The sequence below is a fragment of the Osmerus mordax genome, chromosome 7, assembly GCF_038355195.1.
Source record: "Osmerus mordax isolate fOsmMor3 chromosome 7, fOsmMor3.pri, whole genome shotgun sequence".
Lineage (NCBI taxonomy): Eukaryota > Metazoa > Chordata > Actinopteri > Osmeriformes > Osmeridae > Osmerus > Osmerus mordax.
The window spans coordinates 5,116,648-5,135,145 of NC_090056.1; the positions used below are offsets into that span (position 1 = coordinate 5,116,648).

At 50.3% G+C, this 18,498-nt stretch overlaps 2 protein-coding genes across 2 annotated transcripts; one reads left to right on the plus strand and one right to left on the minus strand.

The window, feature by feature from the left end:
* Nucleotides 1–1,943: 1,943 nt before the first annotated feature.
* On the minus strand, nt 1,944–8,284 carry zhx3b (zinc fingers and homeoboxes 3b). The gene is given in 11 exon segments (XM_067240370.1): nt 1,944–2,887; nt 3,195–3,633; nt 3,948–4,313; nt 4,315–4,773; nt 4,910–6,109; nt 6,111–6,347; nt 6,349–6,606; nt 6,740–6,850; nt 6,950–7,390; nt 7,392–7,926; nt 8,154–8,284. Coding segments are annotated over 10 exon segments (3,843 nt in total). The 5' UTR covers nt 7,713–7,926; nt 8,154–8,284; the 3' UTR covers nt 1,944–2,876.
* Nucleotides 8,285–14,747: 6,463 nt separating this feature from the next.
* Nucleotides 14,748–18,498, plus strand: rab5if (RAB5 interacting factor). Its single transcript, XM_067239840.1, has 4 exons — nt 14,748–15,670; nt 16,274–16,377; nt 16,793–16,922; nt 17,837–18,498. Exons 1-4 carry the CDS (start codon nt 15,563–15,565, stop codon nt 17,876–17,878), a joined length of 384 nt encoding a protein of 127 aa, XP_067095941.1. The 5' UTR covers nt 14,748–15,562; the 3' UTR covers nt 17,879–18,498.

An 18,498-nucleotide genomic window follows, 5' to 3' on the forward strand; every position in this document is an offset into this window, starting at 1 on the left:
CATGCCTTTTCAGTCACTGTCCAGTCCTAACCCTGGCCAAAGCCATATGATTATGATGACGACTATACCATTATGTTTTGAATCATGGCTGTTGGGGGAAAGCGTTGACAGGTTTCTGGGCAAATGCCTAATACTAAACAATAAGTATGTCTGCGATCTGTTCCATGCAAACGCCTTGCAGCTTCTGGTGTTTCTCAGTGTTGTGGATGTCGTAACGGAACAGTCTGAAGTGTCGTGAGTGAAGGGGGGCGGACTGGAGAACCAAATCAAGTGCACCATTTCTTATTAACAACAAGGACCAAATGGAACGACTAGCATTAGCTGAACCCCAGCATCGCACCTGGTAGTTAATACAAGCCTCTAAATGTGTGGTTGGGTTACTGCTTGTCAACAACGTGGTAATGGAGATTTGTTTATCTAGCTGGTTGCCTAGGGGACCCCAGAGCTGGTAGGGAGTGGGGGGAGATGAGATGACGTGAGCAAGAGAGAGTAGTGGACAGGAATAAGATGGTGTTTTCAGAAATGGACCCAGAACAGTGTTTCTTTTTTAAGTGTTTGCGCGCGCGTGTATTTGGGCTTTGTAACTGCCATCTGTCGTAGAATGGGGCACAATTTGCTCCTTTTGTAGCGGTAAACAACCTAATATGTAATCAGTATTCAGTATGTTTTATGTTTTTACAATGGAGGGACAGTCTTTTACAAGCCATATGGATATAGACCGTTGCGTGGAATGCAGGATTTGGACTGGAATATATACTTCAGGGGTCAAATTCTAATGTCTTACATGAGTTTGTCGACACCATGTTAAAAGTAGCCGCAATGTTTCTTTCTTGTTTGGACCGTTTTTTCGCTCCTGGTTAAGGAATAGTATGCGTACTGAGTTGTCATTCGTTTCATTAAGTCCTTCTCCACCGCGCACAGTGACCGTCTTGCGTCCATGTGCCTCTGTGTGGACAAACACATGGCCGCTGACGACACCTTTAAGTTTTTTGTGCTCATGTCACAATTTTGTTACTGACGATCTCATTTACAAACAGCGCCTTTCTGTCATGTGCCTAAGCTATGGGGAAAAAGTATTCATTTTTAATTTTGCCTTTCATATGAAACATATTCAAGCCTGAGAATTAAATAAAGTACTTATTCAACTACTGTATGTGTTCCTGTGTCGTATGTTTGCCTGAGGGGTTGACTTTGTAAAAAGACATGACTGCACAGCCTGTAAGTAGCATTTAGTCAAAGGGGGAATTTGTGTACATGCACACTTCATGCAAATGAAGTTTTCAATCAGTTCAGGGTTCTCAGTCAAGTTAAGGCTAATCTCCATGAACTAGGGTCCATGCTCTCAAAACGGTCCACCTAAATTATTTAGTGGAATATATTCTTCTCTTGACCTTTGTCAAAATCACAATGTTCTAAAATCAACATTAATACAGAACTTAATAGTATAGTTTTCACAATCACAATTGGTAACACTACACTAACAAGGAAGCTGTGGTAATGACATAAGTATTGGGGAACTGAGTGACATGGACTTGAGAATGTATTGTCTATAATTAAACATTTTATAGGTGCAATATATATTTTATATACTGTATACAGAACAGGACTACATACCAGGTTCAGTCTCCCTGCATGAGACCTTGTCCAAGGAATCATAGATGTTCGCGACTGGATTTGGTTTACATGACCATAAGAGTTCATTTGGACCCATTTCGATCTGGATCTTTAAATGTTAGGACTTGGAGAAATCATGAATCTACCAGAAGTGAATTGTAGCAGTCTGTCTGGGAGAATGCACATTTCTCATTTATCAGCAATTCAGTTTGAACGCCGTTTGTCCAGGTGAAGGATAAAATGTGTCAGAGACCGAAAGTCCGTAGGATCGTTTGGTCTGCGTCCTCTCATGGTACGAGACAGAGGCCGGGCGTGTTTGTTACATTTTATTTATTCTGCAAATAACATCTGTAAAAATGATACAACAGTCCTAGGTATGTTGGAAATCTTGGTAAAACAGTTTTCATATTCCTTGTACAGTCAGGATTTATTACGTTTTTAAGAAAGAAACATCTAGACGTCGATGACGTACAGAAGCACTTGATGCTAAAACACAGACATGGCTGTCCTCAGGCCCCCCCCCCCCCTTCCAACACTGTGTCTCCCTTTACAAAAAAAAAACTAAACGGACAACACTTACAAAGAGCTGTGCAGTTCATATTTCGTACCAAACCTCTTCGGAGCGCCGTCTCTTTTTACACGCACGACCGGTCCCCTCTTGAGAATTGGCTTGGTCGATATCCGTCCAGTCAGGATTTGAATAACCCCTTCCTCTCTCCTCCCGACTCATCTGGGGTCTGAATCCCCAGCACACGTCTCCCCCCTCCCTCCCCGTCCCCTTCTGTCCTTCCAAGGGCAGGCAAGCGAACAGGCACGGAAGAAGAAGTGAAAAAACCCCCCTCCTCAGGGAATCCTAACCATGAGTCTCTACTGTCGTTGGAAGGAGAAAATGGCGGAAGGCAGGATGGAGGAGGTAGGGGGGCAGGGGAAGGGGGGGGGGGGGAGTGTGTGAGAGAACCAGAGGGAAGGGGGTTCAGAGTCCGTCCTTGCGTTTTTTGGGAGGGAGATGGGAGCCCACCTCCAGCTCCAGGGTGTGTGTGTGTGATGGGGTCAGTGGGAGGGAGGGAAGCATGCTTCGGGAACGGGGGGGGGGGGGGGGGTGGATCAGGGTCCATTTCCAGTGATCCCATTACAATCACATATGCTGTCTTCCGCTCGCTCACACACACACACACACACTCCCTTCTGAAGACCACCGGCGTAGCGCCGTCCCTCCGGGTCGTCCCTTTCTCACTCTCCTCCTCTTCTTCCACAAAGGTCCCCTACTCAGCTCCTAAAGAAGGAAAAGAAGAATGCATCCATAGATGAGTGTGGAGGTCAAACAAGGGCCCATTCAGGCTGCCTGAACAGCAGTCGTGATCAGATGTGTCCGCGTGCATTTCCTTCCGGTGTGACATCCAGTAGATACCAGCGGTGTTGGTGTTACCCAAAATCGCTAATCTAAAACCCCTGGCGTTCTAACTCGACTGGAACTCACTTGTCGATTTGAACTCGTATTGGCAATCGTCTATTTCTTAACACCTCTCATTCCTACCGCCTTCAAATTCCGTAACGGCAGGAAAAAAGCGAAATCTGCGCACCTTCAGCAGGTTGGACAGCCTTGACAGGCTTCTCCTCCTCATCCTGGTCCGTGCTCCCGCACACAGACGGCTCCACTCTCAGCTCCTTCCCGCCCCCCTGCTCTGGTTCAGGTAGCGACGCCGACCCCCCCATCACCACAGACGGAGGCCCCGCCGCCGCCTCCGGTGTCTGTGCTTCCGTCCCCTCCCCTCCACCCCCCTCGGCTTGGGGTGGCGGGGGGGTCTGGGCAGCGAGTGGGGGTGGGGGCGGTGGTGACAGGGCGGGCTGGGAGGAGAGGGGTGGTGGAGGAGTCTGGCTGGGAATGGTGGCGGTCTGAGGGGGCGGGAGGGCTGTGGCTGGCTGGCACGAGGAGGGTGCTGGTGGGGTGGAGGTCTGGGTGGAGAACCAGCGTCGGACCAGTTCCTCTGTGAGGCCGCTAGCCTGGGCCAGCTCCAACACCTGGGGAGCAAACAACATACTGGATCAGCCTCTCATCCATCATCTAGACATAACATTCTGTTTCCCCTTAAATTGGTTTCCAACTCTGGTTTCACGATAAACAACTGTATTCCCTCAATGAATTAATCACTATCACTGTGCAGGAGAGAACGAGAGCTTTGTCTCAGATGGGTGTGTACTTCTCCTCAGAAATGTTCACTTTTGGGACATTTCTATCGGTATCATCATACCAGCTAAACTAAATTCAATGACCCCCCCCCCCCCACGTATACAGAATTTGCCCCGTCTGCTGTTTGGGGCCCCAGGGCTGGTACCTGTCCTTCCTCCAGGCTGCCGTGAGCCTCCAGGTGGGCTCGGAGCATCTGGATGTCCCCCCTCTGGAGGTCTTCCTCCAGGGCCATGGTCTGGTAGGCCTCCAGCCACTTGAGCTGGCCATTCTTCTGCACGTAGCGGCAGTCCCCGAACCAGCGCACCACCTCGGGGCGGGGCAGGCCGGTGCCCGAGATCAGCTCGTCGTACTGGGTGCTGCTGGGCCACTGCGTGCGGGCGTAAACCTGTTTAAGGAGGTGGAGCTGCTCTGCGTTCTTCTTGCCCCGGATCGGAGAGGGCTTGGGGGAGGAGGAAGGTTTCGGGGACTGGGAGGGGACTGGTTTGGGGGTGAGCGTTGAGGACGGGACGGGGGGAGGGTGACGGGGTGGGGTTGGAGGCGGAGGGCGGTGGCATGGCGGAGCTGTCGGATTGGCCGGTTGTCTGGCCCGCCTCGTTCTCTGCCTTCCCGTTGGCCTCGGTCACTTTCAGCATCTTCAGGTTGATCTTGATGGGGTTGACTTTGAGCTCGGAGCCCGTGCCGTCCTCCTTCTGCCTTTCATCCCTCCCTTCTTCCGTATCCTCCTCTTTCTTGACGCTGTCGCCCCTCTTTCCCTCCTCTCCCCCCGCCGCCGCCTCCTCGGCCATGTCCTCCTCCTCTCGCTCCGCCCTCTCCAGCTCCTCCTTCTTCTTCTCCGCGGCCACTCTCTTCCTCCTCTCGGCGAACCAGCCGTGGATCTCCCGTCGGGTCATCTTGGTCTCGGCCCGTAACCGGTCCACTTCCTCTCCGGGGGGGTCTGAGTCCTGGGAGAAGCTGGCCTCTAGCGCCTTCACCTGGTAGTGGGGAGAAGATGGGGAGATTTGATGTTACATAAATTCCTTTCACTCCTCAATAAGACATTAAAGGCTGTCCTGTGTGCGGGCTTGTGTACAGAGCCAACAAACGGACACGGTTTTCCGATGCACTCACCTGTTGGGGGTCCCTCTCTTTGTAGCGGATGGCTGTGAAGTCTGGGGATGGGGGTCTGGGGGGCCGGCGAGAGGGCGTGGTGGGGGACGTGGGGGTCTGTGAGGGAGGGGGGCTGAGGGGCGCTGAGCCCTGCAGGGGGGGTTTAGGGGTGTCGGTGCGGGTGGCACCGTCTGATAGGTCCATGGGGGTGGTGCCGTAGCCGGGCGTAGAGCCGGGCGTAGAGCCAGTCGCAGACTTGCCGCTCCCCTGGCCGCCCGTGCTCGACCGCGAGCCTTTGAGGTTACGGAAATGGTAGCGGCGGTCGCTGAACCACTTGCGAACCTCGCGGACGGTAAGGCCTGTCAGGGCTATGAGGCGGTCGACCTCCTCCTGGTTGGGGAACTGATTGGTCAGGAAGCTCTCTTTGAGTGCGCTCAGTTGCTCCTGAGACTTCTTGCTCTTGTAGAAGCTGGGGTCAAGGAAGGTGTTGGGAAGTGTTCTGGAGCTGGGGGTTCCGCTGGAGTTGGGGGTGGTCGCCGGTGCGGGGGAGGAAGACTTGGTGGCGGGGGAAGATGAGCCCTCAGTTTTAACCATGGCGGTGTTAGCCGTGGAGTTGGTGGTCACAGCTGTGGGTGTAGCCATGGTTGTGGTGGCACTTGTTGTTGTGGTGGTGCTGCTAAGGCTAATGCTCTTGTTGCTAGCGCTGTTAGCATCTTTGCTCTTCTGATTGTTGTTGTCTTTACTGGTGATGTTAGCTTTCCTGTCCGGGCTGCTTATGCCAATGCTAACTCTGCTATCGCTATTACTCTTCACGCCACTGCTGTTGTTAATGCTCCTCCTGCCCTCGCTGTTCTTAGCATCAGCGTTGCTTTTAGCGGAAAAAACATTGCTAGCAGCACCCATGTTGCTCTTGCCATTTAGGTAAGCGTTGATATTAATGATTTTAGCATTGTTGATTTTACCATTGGTATTATTGTAGTTACTGTTTCCAATACTAAGGTTGATCACACTTGCGTGACTGCTCATACTACTGCTGCTGCTATTGCTGTGAATGCTACTGCTACTGCTGATAATACTGCTTGTGCTGCTTCCGCCGTTACTGCTACCGCTGCTGCTAACGATGTGGCTTCCACTGCTGCTGCTCCCCACGGAGCCCACCACCATGCTGATCCCCTTGTCAGCCACTAGGGCGGCGGCAGGTCGGGCCTGCATCATGGGCCGGGGCAGCGGCCTGCGGCTTGGGGGTCACGGCGAGGGCCATGGGAGCGCTGCTGACCTGGATGCCGTTGGCCATCATGGGCTGCGTGACGATGACGCCGCCCTGGCTGACCAGGGAGCCCTGGAGGATGTGCGGGATTCCCGTGGGGCCCAGCGAGGCTGGGAGGACCGTGATGGTGTGCTGGGACTGGCTGGAGTGGCTCTGGGACAGGTTGTGGCGCTGCTGCTGCTGGGAGCTGGGGGGGGGCCGTCTGGATGATGGTGTTGAACATCTTCCTGCGGGCCTCCTCGATCTCCTCGGGGGACCAGCTGATGCCCTGCTTGAGTCTCTGGGCCGTGAACCAGATCTTGATCTGCTCCTCGGGGAACTTGGTGACCACCGTCAGGTAGCAGAGCTCCGCCTTGGTGGGGTAGGGGAACTTGCTGAAGGAGGTTTTCAGGAAGGAGGAGGAGTCCATGGAGGCGCTGTAGGTAGGGATGCTGCTCAGAGGGATCATCACCTGGAGAGGAAGGAGAAGAGACGGAAGGGGAAGAGAAGCAAAAACGTATGAAGACATCGGATTGGCTGAGGAGGACATCATTCAAACAGCCATCAGATGACACAAGGACGTTAGTCGCCGGTAGGACAATGACCTTGGGCATGTTCTTGGAGGAGGCTGAGGTGGAGGTGGAGGAGAAGGCAGAGGACACGGTGATAGGCGCTGACTGCTGGTGGAGGCTCCGGTTCTGCACCACCGACACCACCTGTGGGATAAAAAAATTTTTTGGGGGGGGACAACAAAAGTTAGTTGCAGCTTCAAGACCCCACAGAACCAGGGCTACGATTTGAAAGAGCACGTGGACCTGCGTGATGGCGGTCTTCAGCATGGGGAGAGTTCCGGAACCGTTGACGATCTGGATGGCGGAGGGCAGTGACACCTTGGTGGCCGCGCCGTTGTGGACGATGGTTGGCACGTGGGTCACCGCCACCGCCGGTGCCTCTTTCCTGTCCCCGTCCCGGCCGGCGGAGACATGGAGGGGCTCCTGGGAGATTTCGTCGGAGCTCGACGAGTGGGACACCACGATCCTCTTGGGTTCCGACTTCCCCCTGAGCATCCTCATGATGGGGGTTTTGGTGATGGAGATCTCGCCCTCCGTCCCCGCCAGCAGGCTCTGCTCCACCACCACCCTCCGCTCCCGCCTCCTCAGCTGCAGCATGGTGCTCAGCGTGCTGGGGTGGGAGCGGGCGTTGTGCAGGGCCAGGCCCTCGAACTTGGCCGCCGACACGCCGCAGTCCAGGCAGTTGGAAGCTGGGGTCGGCGCGGAAGTCCGGGTGTCCGCTGTACACGTGGTCCAGGAACAGGTTCAGGTCGTGGGTCTCGAAGTTGCACGGCCTGCATGTGTAGGTGCCGCCGCCGTCTTTGAGCGCGTCGCCCCCTTCCGGCCGGGAGGACAGACCCTGATCGACCAGGGGGCTCCCCCTGCCGCCACCTGCGCCCCGGGAGAGGAAGCCCTGCTCCCTGGCCAGGCGGGCCAGCGATGGGGCCTCCTGCTCCAGCTCCTCTCGAAGGTGCATGGTCTTGCTGGGAATCATACAGGGGATGGTGGACTTCCGCTTGCTGGCCATGGCTGAGACCAGTCGGTGGGGTCGGTTGACTGTGGTCGAGTGTATCTGGCGTCAGAGAGTGCAGAGTGGAGTGGTTGCTCCTGCTTATGGACCAGCCATGGGGGAGGGGGGTGGTGGGGACAGAACATGACCATCGGCCTGTTCCTGGGTCTGTGGGTGTGACCTCCAGGTGTGTGTGTGTGTTCTGCAGCGAGGGAACGAGCCAGAGAGGAACCTGCGAATGAGAGAAAACATGTTTTACAGCTAGTCACAAACAAATACAGACTTATTGTATTTCACCACCGACAAGACACAAAAAAGAAAGTGGAAACGGACAAAGGAAAACTCCTTTAGCCAGCACAAAATATCCAAACCTCCAAGTGCATGTGACGCTCCGCATGAAAAACCTCTGAGCTAGATGAAAATGAAATGGAAAAGTGCTCGGAATTCTACACAAAATACCCCAGATTTTGGTGGTGAAATCCTAAACGCCGGGTAGAGCGCTGTTGTAATCGGCAGCATCAGACCGGACGGTGTTACATCGATCCTTGAGCGTTCCTTCTCGTTTCCTGTTCTTGTCGGGAGTCCCCAACGCCTGTCTGTCCCAGCGGAAGGCTATCGGTTTTATGAGAGGATCCGACCCTAGTCTTTCCCTCCCCTAACCTCCTCACAGAGGCTTTTTGGGAAAGCTCTGTCCCCCCACCCACCCACCCTCCTACCCTCCCGTCCCTCCTTCCCTCCCTCCTTTTTTCCCCTCCCCCACGACGGTTCGTCTGGCCTTCCCTCTCTTCCCCTCGTTCAAACACACCCACGGTAGGAGCTCTCCCCGTCCAGTTTTACAATGCTCGCGGTAGCGCCGGCTTAAAGGCTTGACACGGTGGGCCAAAGGAGGCAGCCACCAAACACCACAGTCCACCGGCCCCACCGTTTTAGTGCCTGCTCTGGGAAGCAAGTCATACAGGAAGGGTGGGATTGACACGAACCACACACCAGCACGAAAACACGGACACACTGGAACGCGCACGAACACACACACGCACACACTCTTTTTTCCCTCCCTGTTCCAGTCCTCTCCAAACTTCTCCCCATGCTCTGTGAATCCCTTCCCCCACACAAAATGGCGGTGCTTCCTGTGATGTGTGCAAGCACCCACCCTCCCTCCCTCCTTCTCCCCCTGGGTCGGAGGCAGTGGTGCAGTACTGGAGGACAGCTCTAGGGCAATTACTCGAAACAACTTGACACCACACACACGCCGGCACGCACACACACGACCACAACCGTAGCCGGTCTCACACAAGCAGGGATTCCAAGCTCACACGTCTATACTCCTTGCATAAGGATACCCCGCACGCGCCAAACACAACCCAGCACACGCGTTGGTAGTCTATAACAGCCACCCGCTCCAGTCCAGTCTTAACTCTATTCCGGGCCAAAGTAACCGACTCTAAATTGAAAGGATACACTGGTGTGTCCAAGCTAGGAGCAATGTCATTCTCCATGTTTCCATTCAGTTGTGTATTGCAGGTCACCGCCACTTTACCCTAATCCTAGTCTAACCCATCCACACATAGGTTCAGTGTCCCAGACATGGAATAAGACTAGCCCTGGACTAAAAACCTACTTCAATTGAGATATTAAGTGAATTTGTCTATTACATTAGGACTAGGTTTAACCCATGCCATGTTTAACCCACACACCAACATTTGGCTATGTTCCTATGAAAGGGTCAAGGTGCATTTAATCAGAGCTCGGTTAAATCTCCAGGGGGCTGGTGTACTGCAGTCAGATGGGGGGAGGGGGGCAATCCTGCAAAGCGTATGCAGATAGGCTACAGACAGACTAGTGATACAAACCAAGCATTTCAACCAATAATATCGCATCTGACCATTAGTAACAAGGCGACAACAGTTCAAACACAGATGGGTCGGCAAGCAAGTCAAATCCAGAACATTCTTCAAAGGGTTCTGTTCTCATTGTGTGGTGCCGAGCACTTCTCTGATGTTTGGCGCACGATGGGTTAACAGGCGAAATGGGAGTTTGCCACTGCGGAGGGAACGCGATGCCCCGTCCCCCCCACCCCGAGAAACTGTCCTTGGTTTGGGCTTTTCTGCACCCCTCCTACCCCCCTTGGTCCCCCCCACCATTCAGTTCTGCATCAGGGGGCACAGTTCTGCCAAGGCTGGCAGGTCACGTGACCAACACAAAGGCTTATGGGTGGGCAGTCTCAGCCATCCATCACGTGGGCCAGCGAGGTGGGGAGAGAGGGAGAGAAGGGAGGACGAGAGAAGAGGTTGGTGGGGGATGGGCAGGATGGCTGGGGTGAGAGTAGAAAGGAGGGAGCGAGAGAGGGAGGGAGGGGAGTGTTTAACTGTCTCGGAGGAAGCAGTGAGGTGTTTCAGGGGAGGAATTCTGCCCCGATACCCCCACAGCCACCCCGCCCCCCTCCCTCCCCAAAACCTCAACTCCACACCACCCTACCAACCCCCGCTCTTGCTACCCCCTCCCTCCGCACTACAATCACACACAGTCGTTCACTGCCCCCCCCCCGCCCCCAACCCAACCCAAACCCTCCCCACCCCCCTTCCTCTTCGCTGCACTGCGAAGCCTGGAATGTTCCCGCGCGAGCTCTTCAGCCATGGACACAACCTGAGAGCTTGGCTGCCGTGTGGAGTTTGTTCCTGCTTCGCGTTTCAGGACGTGGTGTGTTCCTGGGCTTGCTCCCCCGCCTCACCTATCAGCTCGCCCAAACAGACAGACTGAGCACAGCGTCACCACAATGTGTGAAACTCCCATTATCAGACAAATTGACCACTAAGGGGGGGATGGAGGTGCCAGGAGTCAAAAAGCCAAAATTGGGATTCATCATAAGGCTTACAGACACTGGTTGGTTCTGGTTCGGTACCTTCCAGAAAAGAACCTCACAGGAATCACTTGGCTTTCGCACAAGGAAAAGAGCTGCCCGATGCATTCATCAGAGAAAACAGTGTACGAAGCACCCTTCTTGGAGAATCACCGGCCTCAAGACAGGTCAATGTTGACTCGATATGCGAAGCACTGGCAAAGAAATTCAAATATAGGTCAGTAATGTTTTCCCTGAACACAGAGACCGAGGGTGACCGTGCGTCCGATGTGTCAGTGTTTGCGCGTGTGGGTGAGTGCGTGAGGACAGAGTGTGCATGGTGCTGGTGGTGTGTGTGTGTGTGTGGGGGGGGGGGGGGGGGGGGGGGGGGGGGGGTGTAAGGAGTGGCTGCGTGCCTGCATGCCTGTGAGTGGGGCTTGTTTACAGAGGCAGCGAGGCAGCCATTTTCTTGTGCACGCCACAGACAACACAGAAAACTCTGTTTTTGTCCCATCTCGGGATCGTAGAATATAATCAGCGCGGAGCGTGGGCGTCGCCTAGCCGCGCCGCGACCCTCTACCCTGCGACCCTGCCTCGTCTCTGGGCTCTGTCCCCGCAGCGGAGGCCAATAATAGCCCCCTCACACTGGAGAGAACCATGGTGGGAATAGTTGGCGTGCCTAGCTGTGTATAATCTCCACCAGACCACCCCTTCCTCCATCGTGGTCGGAGTCCTGGCCCCTTGTCTGTCCTCTCGGTCGGTCAATGTGTGTGTACGTTTACCATTTGTATGTACGAGAGAAATGCCCCCACTCATATTTGCCTGTCTGCCTCTCGCCTTTTCAACCCCCCACCCCATCCCCCCCATCCCTTCTCTCTTCACCTCTCTTTCTCCCTCTCGGTCTCTCCCGCCTCTGCCCCCCTTTCCCTCCCACTCTGAACAAGTTGGGCCCAGGGAGACAGGTCGGCAGCGCCACTGGTGTGTTACTGTCCCCATGGCAACCAATCTCCACCCCCCCCCCCCCCCCCATCTCCTCCACCCCCCACCCACCAGTTCAATTCTCGAAAACATACACACACACGCGCGCACACACACACACACACACACAAACACCTCGTATGCCATCCAGTCCCTGGCTGTAGCGGCGGGCTTGTTTTTTCCACATAGTCCTGTGAGTGCTGATTGGAGAGTCCCTGCCCTGCTCCTATTTCAGAGCCTCGCTCACGCGGTGTTCATGTTCTCTCCCACCCCCCCCCCCCCCCCCCCACCCACACCCCCCAGCTAGGTGTGGTCGCCCTCGCCAGGGCACCGCTACCGACCACGTCAATGGCGGCTCCTTCCTGTTCGCAGGCTCAGTCACTGTTCAACCCCGTCTCCCTGCTGTATGACTCGCTAGGATAGGTATGGACCTGGGCTGCCATGCTTCGACAGGGTGGGTCACCGCATACTGGGTTAGGGGGAGAGGACACACACACAGGGCTCGCGCTGGGCCAGGCTTGTTGTACATCATGGCAACTAGCTTGTAACCGCCTCGGGTCGCGTAGCCCCCCCCCCCCCCCCCCCCCCCCACAAACCCCTTCGCCAACGCAGAGCGCACCCTTCCGCTTCCTACTGTGAAGGCCGTACTTTGCTGTCCACGTATTCTTTGGCGTTCCCTTTCGACTGTCCTGGCCTGCGTACACGTTTGCGTGGATTTTCGTTGTTTTGGCTTCAATATTCTCCCCCCACCCCCTCCAATCTTGGCAACCTAAAGAAAACCTCAGCGACAGTGTTTTAAAAAAAGAAGATATTTCATCTGCTGTTGATTCCCACTTGGGCTGCGTTCAGGTCAGGGAGCCACTGGCTGCCCGGGGTTGCGAAAGGCTGCGTTGCTGTGGCCACTGGCAGTGCAGGCGTTAAAGCTGGATTGTTAAAGAGGGGAGGGAGAGAAAAATGGCGTAGCACCACGAGCTGTGCAGTCCAACCTAAGATGGCTGACATCACAAGCTGTTAACCAGCCAGGCAAGACAGGCAATGTAGCACGGCCGGCAAATGCTGACCTGATCCTGCCAGCTCTGAGCACAGCAAGGCAGGGCTCTCTCCTTCACTAAGAAAGGGGGGCTTCCTGGCTGATTTAACTGCTGTAAAGGGCTATTTTTCTCAAAGACTTTGGACTGCAGGTAAGCGCCAGAATGGTGGGCCAAAAGGCTCTTAAAGCAAGTCTGACCACAAACACAGTACAGGGCCTTACCTGAGGAAGGTATGCAATAATAATTGATTGACAGGGTAACACTCTCCCATTAGTGACATAATTAGGTTTCAAGACAATTTTGAAATCTTCAGAAAAATCCATACACATTTCTTTTCATGTATTCATTCTTCTCACAAAATAGAATACGTCTAGGGCTGAGGGGCCTGGCACAGTGGGACACAGAGAGGAGCTTGAGAAGAGGACGTTGAACTGAGTGTGTGAGGTGATGTGGTCGTCGAGAGTGTAGATAAACGCAATGACCTCAGACCATAACCTCACTTCAACACAACACTGACTGAGGAAATAAACACTGCCCTTATTGAGTCAAGTGGCATACATGACAGACTACATAAACTACCAGTTTACCCCAAGACCCCAGACCTAAGGATAATCCTTCACTCCACACACCACACCCATATTGCTGTTAGCCTGGTCTAGCTTTTTATCACCAACAATGGTATGGCAATTGGCTTATGTCAGGACTAATAACTGTGACATGAGTGATGAATAGATAGCTGGATTAAAGTTGAATGTCTATGGTTGGCAATCACATGGGCATCAGACACAAATTAGCTATCTGGAAAAGCTTTACACTAATCTCTAGAATCACATAGAGCATGGACACTGTTGACAATACACGAGGTAGTGAACTCCGACACAACGTATTCCTGCATTCATTCTAAGCGCAGAAAAATGAGCAGATTAAGACATTGTTGCAGGTCAACATTCTAAATATGTATTTGATCTAAACGTGAAGTTAGAGCCAATGAATACAGGCCTATATTTACATATGTAAAGATACATTTGGCACAACGCGTGATCCCTTCAACAAAATCGTTGAAAAACTAGGAAACTAAATAAGGCAACCGATACTATTTCAGCGAATCCAAATACAATTTAGACTACTCCAACAAACTTACAAAATAAATTGGAAGTAATTTAAGGTAGACTCCCTAATGAGCCCAACGTTAAAAAAAATCTCGAAATGATTGAAACAATGTGGCGCGTGTTGTTCTTCCGCTCAAGTTTCAATTGCTGACGGAGGGAGCGATAAGTTAATAGGCTGGCTACATATATCTATGTAATAATGTAACCAATTCAGAACGGGGGAAAAGACAAGCCCCCCAAAACTACTCGCCCCCACTCACTGTCGCCATTTTAAGCTAGCGACATGCAGCTGGCTTGAAGACTGCCGCAAAGGTAACGATTGCCCACGCAACTTTCCAAAAGGTAGAAATCGTTTTAAATTATATATCTATAAAGAGCACTCACCTTGCCTGGTCCAAGGGAAATAGTTTAGACTCTAAAGAAAGTTAACAATGAACCGGACTATTTATAAAGTAAATACATAACGTTAGCTTGGGGCTTTATTGATGCCAACTTTGATAGGGGTGGTAGGCTACCCCTCTCTCTTCATCCACTAGTGATAAACGTTACACTAGCCACTTCGGCTGATGGCACAATGGCCCTCTTGGTCTTGTTTATTTCCAATGGCTCTCAGCTCAGGGAGAGTGAGAGGAAAATACGACGTACGTACCCAGGGCAGAGACAGACACGTGATGCAAAACGTCACTGCCGACCGAGAACTCGGGTCGACGTGAGCTCCCAGATCACCAAGAGAGAACTCCCTAGAAAAGTAGAAGTATTCACATTACTTAGGAACAATGTGCACAAAAATCCAGTGCTATTGCAAACACTGCAATGGACAAATCTGCCTTCAAGCATGTCTTAATTATTGTCTCATTTACAGGTTCAGTTGTTCAGGATCTCAACCACAAAGACCACATTCACAACCATGCCCCCCCCCCCCCCCCAACAAACACATGTACACACACAATCTTTCCAACACACACAAACATACACGGTTTCAGATGAACTTGAACTGATAAAAGTACTGGATGCCAACATTAAATTATAGAACCGTGTTGCTGGCATCCAGACTCACTATTGACTCTAGATGATCTCTTACAGTAAATAACTGTAGTCACTAATCACTGTAATCACTGTAATCACTGCAGTGTGTGTGTGTTGTATATCTAGTTATACAGAGTCTCTAGGAAATACTGATAACACTGTGTTAGACTACGTTGTGAATATACTAACTTGCTATATTTTACTTATATGCACACAACACGCTCTGAACATTTCTGTGTTGAGTCAGACTATTTGTCTCCTCTTTCACACACTTCAGCTTGTCTTCTGTTTTCTAAACTTTTCTAAATGTTCATTTTCACATGTTTGTTATTGTCTGACTTATTAACAGTGTGTGCTTGCAAACTAGTGTTTGCTCCTGTGTATCTTTGTGTTTTTCTGACAAAGCTATTTGAATTAACATGTCAATGTCAGTTTACATGTACTAAATCTATCTGACGGTTTTATCCAAAGTGGCATACACATTTGTTCTGATGAAAATAGACAATGCAGATCCTTTAACAATTACACAGGTCTTTATGAATGAAAGCCAGCGTCGTAAGAGCATCCTAACTCTAGATGGCGCTGTCCGTTAACGTGTTGCTCTAGAACCGGCCAGCGTGTGAACGTCGCATTCTGCTATTGGCTGTTCACAGCAGGTTCGAGCTGGGTCAACGTGGTATTGCGCATACTCAATGAACACATTCTCCTTGACTGCAATCTGTCAGATCAGCAACGCGTTTATTTCTGTAGCGAACTGGCTAACACCTTGTAGGATTTCATCAAATAGTCTACTGGAGCCTACAGCGGGGTTGTTTAATACAATCAGAAAAAGTTACATCAAGTTAAGTATCACTTAAGGTGTTTTGTATCCGGCAATAAACGCAAAGAATGACGAACAGTTCAAAGCGGAAAGAAGAAGTTCATCTCGTCAATGGGGGTGTAAAGCAGTCCACATGGAGCAAAGCCTTCAACAGTAGCGCTGTTTGGGAAGAAAAGGTAGGCAGTGCCCCCTCAACAAATACATTATGTGATTTAGAAGTGTGTTTGTAGAATAACTTGAAACGTAACTGTCATCTAATTGTTGGTGCCTCTCGCTTGATTGAATGCTAGCATGCCAAGCTAACCAGTTAGCCTCCTAGCTTCTTGTGATGATGCGTCGTAATTTGCAGGCTTTTGTAGCCAGGAAAGTCTCAAACTTGCGTTGGCAGGATAATCAGATTTGTGTTTCTATACTCAGTCCTACAGGCCAGTTCTACAAAACGCCTGTCGATGAATAACGACAAATGCGTGTACTGTGCTTGTCGTGGGCAATCAAGATTACCTTCACTCACACTTGCTAGTTGCTAATCCTTTCATTATCACATTTCTGTGAGGGTATGTTCATCCAGACGTTATTTGGGTCGAATTTGACTTAACAATCCTTCAGCCGTTTCCAATCACATGGGTTCTGGGTTCATGACGTTTTATACAAAACGTACACACACTTATATTCACATCTTTTACACGTTATTTTTTATATTTCTTTTTTTGATTAGAAATGTGTTGATGCACACCGGTCTGCAAGCTACTCGTGTTAATGTTAATTCTTGTCTTCAACAGGACGAGTTTTTAGATGTGATCTACTGGATTCGGCAAATAATTGCTATCATCCTTGGTGTGATATGGGGTGTTGCACCACTAAAAGGCTTCCTAGGAATAGCAATGTAAGTGTAATCAAAGTTATGACCTTGAATTTAAAGCTGCAATAGGTAACGTTCTAAAATATATTCAAATATGAGAAACAGCGCCCCCCAGTTCTTGTCTGAAAAGTCGAGCTGTCCTGCACACACTTGGTTGACAGTGGTTTCACAAAATAATCCAAAGGAAGACAATTTGTCTGGAAAGTAGCTGCAAGCTCCAAAAAGTAAAACTTGACATTCCACTTGCACTAAGCTGTCTATGTTGCCAAACAACTCATTCGCTTGCACAGTATGTTTATAAGGGGCACAATTATTGAAAACATCCTACCTATTGTACCTTTAAACCTTTCCTACAATCAGTAAAATCATCTTTACCCACCACTAGTTAACTACTCTATGTGCACCAAAGATCCAGTTATTTATTTGTTTCCCCAACTAGATTCTGCATCATCAATGCTGGCGTCCTGTATGTATACTTCAGCAGCTTTCAGCAGGTGGATGAAGAGGAGTATGGCGGAACATGGGAGCTCACCAAAGAGGGGTTCATGACGTCATTTGCTCTGTTTCTGGTAAGCATCAAGGACCAGGTCTATTGTCAGTTCTGGGCTACTGTAGCTCATCTGTGGTCTTTGTGAGACAGTTCCTGCCTTTTTTCGATCTGTCACGCGTTGCTGGTTGCGACCCCTTTACCTTAGCAGGCCACCACACATTTACATGAAGTTCATAAGTACATTTGCACCAAAACTTGCTGTTGTTGTGGAACTTTTTTGGAAGTCAAATGTATTTTCAGATTGAATTTGGTTTCACACTAAAAGTAACTTCAGCTTTCAAAAGTATTTGTAGTTGCCCATATGTTTACAACCATGTGTTCAATGCTGCCATATACTGATATACTGATTCTTAAACAAGTCTTGTCTCTGAATTAACTTCAATAGCCTATGTGTTATTGAATGTTTCAAATTCTGCTTATTTTTGAATTTTACAGTTTAATAGTTTTATTATACAAGCATTTTGAATTGATTGTCACCTTAAATCAGTAGATTAATTAAAGGCCGCATAGGCATTTTTTTTGTCATATTGCTGAAATTAACTTCACAGCAATCATTAAATCAAATGCTCTGACAGTATATTTAAATAAAGGTTACCTGTGGGCGTTGCAGGACTTTAATAAACACAACCAATCATTATGTTTGGATCAAATGCAATGATTGGACTGGCTACTTGTCTGTACACCTACCTACCTCCCAGCAGTAGTCATGTGTTTTGGGGGAGTGGCTTTGAAGGGAGGAGGTGGGATACTTTCACACAAGCCAAAATTGCTAGTTTCACAACTTGCATACCCTGCCTTTAATACATGATTATTTTGCCCATTAGCACTCCCAATAGTGAAAGTATTTGTTTGCTATTTTTAGTTTCAGATGGCATGGATGGTGTGATGGTTCTCTCTCCGTTTACGGTTTACCATGTTTGTTCCCTTGATCAGGTGGTCTGGATAATATTTTACACAGCATTACATTACGATTGAGGAGTGAAGAGGAAACCATTGGATTAAGGACATTTCTGTTGAAGTAAAACATCAAGACATGATGAGCATAGAACCTCATGGCGTCTGGGGGTTCACCACCCCTTCACAGGACTCCTCCGTACGCAGTGCATTTTGGGAACTGTAGTTGAATTCAATCACCCTGTAAAACGTTTCTAATGACCCATTTAAAACAAACCCAATGATTGGATTCTACCCCTTCTTTTGGAATGCTCAAATATTTAAAAGAAACCCATCCATACCATCTTTCCCCTGTGGAACCGATCAGTGTTGACTCTCTAGTTGGACTAGATTTAGGGGTAGAGGTTTAGGTCTGGCCAGTGTCATTCATTTAATCACAGATCAGTCTCACCTGTCTGCCAGGGATTTTATATTTGTGCAAACAAAAATGGTAAAATAAAAAGAAGACTGTCGATGCAACCTTTATAAATACTCATCCATCCATCCCTCCTTTCTTTCCTCTCCCCTGTGTAGACCACAGACAGGTCATCAGTACTGTCATGGTACTGAGTTCATCTCTGGTTAGTACCCACTACAACTACCCAAACTAGGCTGTGGTGGCGAAGGCTAGGTTTTCTTTTAGGCTTGTCCAAATCACCAGG

What these genes read in the sequence shown, in the direction of transcription:
- rab5if (XM_067239840.1), top strand. Translation starts at nt 15,563, where the DNA reads ATGACGAACAGTTCAAAGCGGAAAGAAGAAGTTCATCTCGTCAATGGG. An exon ending in GGCTTCCTAGGAATAGCAAT is followed by an intron (nt 16,378 to 16,792) that starts GTAAGTGTAATC and finishes TTCCCCAACTAG; the next exon opens with ATTCTGCATCATCAATGCTG. An exon ending in CGTCATTTGCTCTGTTTCTG is followed by an intron (nt 16,923 to 17,836) that starts GTAAGCATCAAG and finishes TCCCTTGATCAG; the next exon opens with GTGGTCTGGATAATATTTTA.